Consider the following 6,277-nt stretch of genomic DNA (forward strand, 5'->3'; position numbering starts at 1 on the left):
ATATTCTACCTGCCTTCCTGATATAAATTACTATGAATTTGATATGGTAATTAATACTGAGACACTAATTTGGGCAAAAAGCCCTAATTACTTGTTTAAGACTTGAATCTTACAGCTGAGGACTTGCAACTCGACTTGAACTTGCCTGTCTTGACTCGGGACTTGACTTGGGACTTGTCTGTCTTGACTCGGGACTTGACTCGAGACTTGAATGCAAAGACTTGAGACTTACTTGTGACTTGCAAAACAATGACTTGGTCCCACCTCTGACGGTCACTAATTGGAAGTACAAAATGAGGATTTGTAAAGAAGAATGTCGGAGGATTTCGATATAAGCCAAGAGGAGACTGGATTTCCTTTGCTAAAGTAAGGAAACTTTGCTTCCTTTGATCCTGTAAACAAACATTGATTTTCACGAGACTCACCGGCACTTGCGCAGCGCTGAACTCATACGTCATGCTCCCGGAGCTGCTTCTGTGTACAACAGTGAGCACAAGCTACATTAAAGTGATTATTGCGCTTTGAATATAGATATTTTTCTTACAAAAACGCATGGATTCGCTACAGAAGGCCTTTGTTCACCCCCCGGAGCCGTGTGGGACACTTTTTTTATGGATGGGCGCTTTTTATTTAACTTCTTTTGGACTGATGCATGCAACACCCGCTGAGTGCCATGAAACAGCTTGAAAGATCAAAGACAATTATTAATATAACTCCAACTGGATTCGTCTGAAAGAAGAAAGTCATATATAGGATGACTTCAGGGTGAGTAATTTGTGGGCTAATTTTCATTTTTGGGTGAACTAACCCTTTAAAATAAGTCATTTTGCTTAAGTTTCTTGGTTTAAGAATGTTTAGTTATTTGTACTGGAAAACCAGACCGAAATACAGAGAAAGATAATTTTTGCAGTGTGCTTTCTGCTTATTATTTGAACATTTACATTTATGCATTTAGCACTTCTTAAAAAAACCTAGTAACGAGTAATTCCTCAAAGAGCCAATGATATTTGTGATACACAAAGCCAGGTTTATTATAGAACTCCACAGGGAGAGATTATTCAGGAGATCTTCAAGGCATTCACTGCTGTATTTAACGCAGCAGATCTCTGAAGATGAAGCTCTGTAATGTAAACATTTATTCAGACTGTGTGTTATTGAAGCGTCGGCGTGAAGATGCTTCTGGAGGTCTTCATGTATAAATGCAGCTGTTTTCAATATTCAGATCTCACAGAAAACAGTGCTGCATGTGTTCCACAGAAGATGCAGTCAAACAGTTTCAACACACTGCACAAACGATGGGCTCAGAAAAATAAACTGAATTCAAAGGGAAAACAGTTTTTTTTTTTGACCCCACTAGCAGATATTTGTTCTTGTTTTAAGCAAAAACTCTCTTCATTTTGATTTTTGAAGACTAAATATCTCATGTAATTTTTATTTATTTCTGGACAGGACTCGAGCCTCTCCGTGATGGATTGATTGGCTAGTCAGAAGTGTGTCTGTGATCAATGAAGTGACTGATTCTGATGGAGGAATAGCTGATGCTCTCACGGTCTCTTCATCAGGCTCGACTGCAAACACAGATGTGCTCCTGATGAGGCCAGATGTGCACGTGTGTGTTCGTCTCTCTGACAGTTCGAGGTGTTCCTGTGTGTCATGCAATCCCACAATCCCCTCTGGCTGGATGCAGCTGTGCAAGCTGAAGTGAAGTTCAGCAGCACCTGAGGCTCTTCTGTCAGAACTGACGCGTCTGAGACTCTAGAGTCTAGCTGCTCGTGTCTCTGGAGCTCAAGTGATTGCTCTGATGCTCCGTTTACTGTGATATGCGTTGAGGCCTGCAGGCGGCGCTACAGACGCATTCATGCTCCTGCTGCATTTCATCCTGCTTTCATTGAGGATTTCTGAACACGTTTGACTGAATCAATCTTCGCGTGTGCACTGAACTCTCATCATTCTTGCATTCTTATAGTGTTGTTTTAGATTTATTTTATTTTATTGTGCGTGTCCTTCATTGAGCTCAAAGGCATTTCGCAATAATAATAAAAAAATAAAAAATAAAAAATCGGTTGGTTTCGCTACAAATAATGAATGAAATCAGAGATCCTCATCATTGAGTGTCACCTGAAGCCGTGTGTGGTTGACATCTGCTCACTTGCATTTACACCTGAACGCGTTAACATCGGCGGGGCACGTTGTCACAACGAAATCCCGCTGTTTATTCGTTTGGAATAAAGCTGTTGAGTTAAAAAAGAAAACAAAACATTAACAACCTCTATAAATCTGATCGTGAAAGAGCTGCGTCTGCATTATACTTACTGGATTAGCAGATATAAGCAAGACATTCTGAAATACAAAACATGCAAAAGCTAATGTAATTATTGAGTTGTACACATCAATGAGTTGTTCAATTATAATGTATGAATCAAGCGTGACAATCATGTAAATATGAGGCAGTGGTTCTTTTATTCATTCACTGCATATCCAGACTGATATCAGTCTCTCTCTCTCTCTCTCTCTCTCTCTCTCTCGCTCGCTCTCTCTCTCTCTCTCTCCCGCGCATAATAGCCGTGCACCGTTCCCGGGCACTCAGAGAGGTCAGACAGCAGTCGAGCGCAAACACACACATCCGCGTGCTCTCATCGGATCATCTGGAGCCGCTCGGCGTCGGAGTCCCTCTTCGGTCATGCGGGACGCATCGGCACCGGAGCCGGCGCTCGCGCACACACCCGATGGCGGCCCGTGAGCGCTCCGGGACCCAGCATGCCCAACCGAACCGAGTCCGAGCCGCGGGAGACGCTGGCGCGCGCGCTGACCGGCTGCCTGCTGTGCGCGCTGATCCTCTGGACTCTGTTCGGGAACATCCTGGTGTGCGCCGCCGTGCTGCGCTTCCGCCACCTGCGTGCCAAAGTTACGAACATCTTCATCGTGTCGCTGGCCGTGTCGGACCTGTTCGTGGCCGTGCTGGTGATGCCGTGGAAGGCGGCGGCGGAGGTGGCCGGGTTCTGGCCGTTCGGCGCGTTCTGCGACGTCTGGGTGGCGTTTGACATCATGTGCTCCACCGCGTCCATCCTGAACCTGTGCGTGATCAGCGTGGACCGCTACTGGGCCATCAGCAGCCCGTTCCGCTACGAGCGCAAGATGACCCCGCGCGTGGCCTTCGTGATGATCGGCGCGGCGTGGACGCTGTCCGTGCTCATCTCGTTCATCCCGGTGCAGCTGGACTGGCACAAAGCCGCCGCGGAGCCCAACGCCACCGACGACGACAACTGCGTGCGCGCTGATCCTCTGGACTCTGTTCGGGAACATCCTGGTGTGCGCCGCCGTGCTGCGCTTCCGCCACCTGCGTGCCAAAGTTACGAACATCTTCATCGTGTCGCTGGCCGTGTCGGACCTGTTCGTGGCCGTGCTGGTGATGCCGTGGAAGGCGGCGGCGGAGGTGGCCGGGTTCTGGCCGTTCGGCGCGTTCTGCGACGTCTGGGTGGCGTTTGACATCATGTGCTCCACCGCGTCCATCCTGAACCTGTGCGTGATCAGCGTGGACCGCTACTGGGCCATCAGCAGCCCGTTCCGCTACGAGCGCAAGATGACCCCGCGCGTGGCCTTCGTGATGATCGGCGCGGCGTGGACGCTGTCCGTGCTCATCTCGTTCATCCCGGTGCAGCTGGACTGGCACAAAGCCGCCGCGGAGCCCAACGCCACCGACGACGACAACTGCGACTCGAGCCTGAGCCGCGAGTACGCCATCTCCTCGTCCCTCATCAGCTTCTACATTCCCGTGGCGATCATGATCGTCACCTACACGCGGATCTACCGGATCGCGCAGATCCAGATCCGGAGGATCGCGTCGCTGGAGCGCGCGGCGGAGCACGCACAGAGCTGCCGGACGAACCGGCTCGCGTGCCAACACCACAGCAGCCTGAAGACGTCCCTCAACCGCGAGACCAAAGTCCTGAAGACTCTGTCCATCATCATGGGCGTGTTCGTGTGCTGCTGGCTGCCGTTCTTCGTGCTCAACTGCGTGGTTCCGTTCTGCCACAACAAGCCGTCCGCGTCCTGCGTCAGCGACACCACTTTCGACGTGTTCGTGTGGTTCGGCTGGACCAACTCGTCCCTGAACCCTGTGATCTACGCCTTCAACGCGGAGTTCCGCAAGGGCTTCTCCAGCCTGCTGGGCTGCCGGAACCGCTGCCAGACTCCGGTGGAGACGGTGAACATCAGCAACGAGCTCGTGTCCTACAACCAGGACACGCTGTTTCACAAGGAGGCGGCGAGCGCCTACGTCAACATCATCCCGAACGAGGTGGACGACGCGTTCGACCGGATCTCGCAGCTTTCGCGGGACAACGAGGACTCGGTGTGCGAGCTGGAGCGCGAGGCGGACGGTGCGTCCACGCCAAACGGCGTCCGCTGACCGGACTGTGCTCGGACCCGCGCGCTTGGGTTTCTGAAAGTTGCTCGTATGTGTGACCCGCGCAGAGTTGTTGTCACATGACCGTGCTGCTGTTTCACCCGGTGAGTCCCGTTATCACGCGCAGCTGCTGAAGCTGTGAAAGCACTGCAGCACACCGCCTCCTGACTCTGAATCCAGCCAAACACTGAAAGACGCCGGTGATGTTCATAAGCGTCTGAGTCTAAAGCGTTTCAATCAAAAAAAGATCATTTCAAAGCAGCTTCACTGTAATAAACGCTGTTAGTGATGCACAAATGAATAATAGTGACATTATTCGGATCAGTTCAGTTAAACAACAGTGTTAAATTCCACTGTAACCCAGCTAACCTTCTCAGACTTTGGTTAACGTTCTGGCAGTGTTCTCTCAAAGTTACGAACAGAACGTTCATTCAGAGTGATCTGCTCTTTAATAACGTTCTCAAAGCGTTAGCACGAAAACAGCATTCATGCAATGTTGTTTTTTCCTGAAACGTTTCAGCTGGACGTTGTTTAAATGTAACTCTTAAATGTAAACATTCAAAAGTAACGTTCCCATGACGTTTGCAAAATGATACAATGCAATGTTTCCTTAACGTTTGCATAACCAGGAGAAACTTTCGGACGCTCAGAGAACATTCAGAAATAAATTAGAACATATTTTTGCTAGCCAACAAGCAGCTCTACAGAAGATAATAGTGTCTTTATTCAGATCAAAGTCAAACCTATAATATTACTGAATATTAAAACAAAACTGTGAAGACACGACATCTGAACTCAGAATAATGACAAATACTTCTACTTGGATAAAGCTGAGTGATTAACTTTACAAACATCTAAACATTCTTAAATCAAGATACATTTACTGGAGAAAGCACAATGACATGATATCAAGCCTTGTTTTCTGAAAAATTGATCAACATTAAGAAAGTTTATGATTAAAACAAGAAGAAATGTCTAAATTAGCTAAAATTTCATTTAACATTTATGTTATTTCAAGTAACAAAAATGTAATAATAATCATGATATCTTGCTTTGTTTTGTTTCTCCAGTAAATGAATTGATTTAGGATTTTTTTAATATATGTGTACTAGAAAACAAGACAGAAATACTGAGAAAGAACAGCAGTTTTTCTTTTCTTTTCTTTGTTTTAGCAGTGTATATAGATGAGAGATAAAAGGTGCAATATGTACGCTTCTTCCAGTGCTGTAACTGGCATATCATCTTGAATTCACATGTTTGGAGCTCATAATTATGATATTTCTGACTCCAGTGGAATGAAAGGTCAGTGCACTATTGAAGTGTTGCTCATTTTGTCAAACGCAGCCGGTCATCTGACACACTGTGTGCAGAAACAGTCTCATGGTTCCTCTGTGGACCGTCATCATCCTCATCATCCTCATCACCCGTGACTCAAAGCAGCCGGAGAGATTCTCCAGCAGTGACGCCTTAGAGATCAGCCTTACACTGAGTGCAGTATTCCTGAACACTGAGCGACTCAAGTGCCCACCGCACTCCTCCAGTGTTACCACACCAGCTACACTCTTTTCTCATGCACTTATTCATTGGCTCATGTGTCGTCGATGTTGTCGTCTGATGAATGACCGGGCCGCTCGGTTCTGGAGCTCGAGCGCTGTGCTCATGTGCTGTCTGATGGTGAATGTCTGAAGAGCACATTAATGTCGTGATGCTTCATTGTGTTTCATTACTGTAACGTTTATTGTTTACAAAAGCGAAGCCTGTAGATTCACTGTAATGAGACGCCTCCAGAGCTGTGAACAGTGACTGAGTGTGTGTGTGTGTGTGTGTGTGTGTGTGTGTGTGTATTGTTTACACCTGTAGATTCACTGTAAT

General features: G+C 47.4%; 1 protein-coding gene across 1 annotated transcript; it reads left to right on the forward strand.

Moving 5' to 3' along the window:
- Positions 1 to 2,757: 2,757 nt before the first annotated feature.
- On the forward strand, positions 2,758 to 4,617 carry LOC107701828 (D(1) dopamine receptor-like). The gene is made up of 3 exons (XM_016503953.1): positions 2,758 to 3,182; positions 3,214 to 4,429; positions 4,474 to 4,617. Exons 1-2 carry the CDS (start codon positions 2,758 to 2,760, stop codon positions 4,406 to 4,408), a joined length of 1,620 nt encoding a protein of 539 aa, XP_016359439.1. The 3' UTR covers positions 4,409 to 4,429; positions 4,474 to 4,617.
- The last annotated feature ends 1,660 nt before the right edge of the window (positions 4,618 to 6,277 follow it).

Source organism: Sinocyclocheilus anshuiensis, unplaced genomic scaffold, assembly GCF_001515605.1.
Source record: "Sinocyclocheilus anshuiensis isolate Anshui unplaced genomic scaffold, SAMN03320099.WGS_v1.1 scaffold3745, whole genome shotgun sequence".
Taxonomy (NCBI): domain Eukaryota; kingdom Metazoa; phylum Chordata; class Actinopteri; order Cypriniformes; family Cyprinidae; genus Sinocyclocheilus; species Sinocyclocheilus anshuiensis.

What these genes read in the sequence shown, in the direction of transcription:
- LOC107701828 (XM_016503953.1), top strand. Translation starts at nt 2,758, where the DNA reads ATGCCCAACCGAACCGAGTCCGAGCCGCGGGAGACGCTGGCGCGCGCG. An exon ending in ATCGGCGCGGCGTGGACGCT is followed by an intron (nt 3,183 to 3,213) that starts GTCCGTGCTCAT and finishes ATCCCGGTGCAG; the next exon opens with CTGGACTGGCACAAAGCCGC.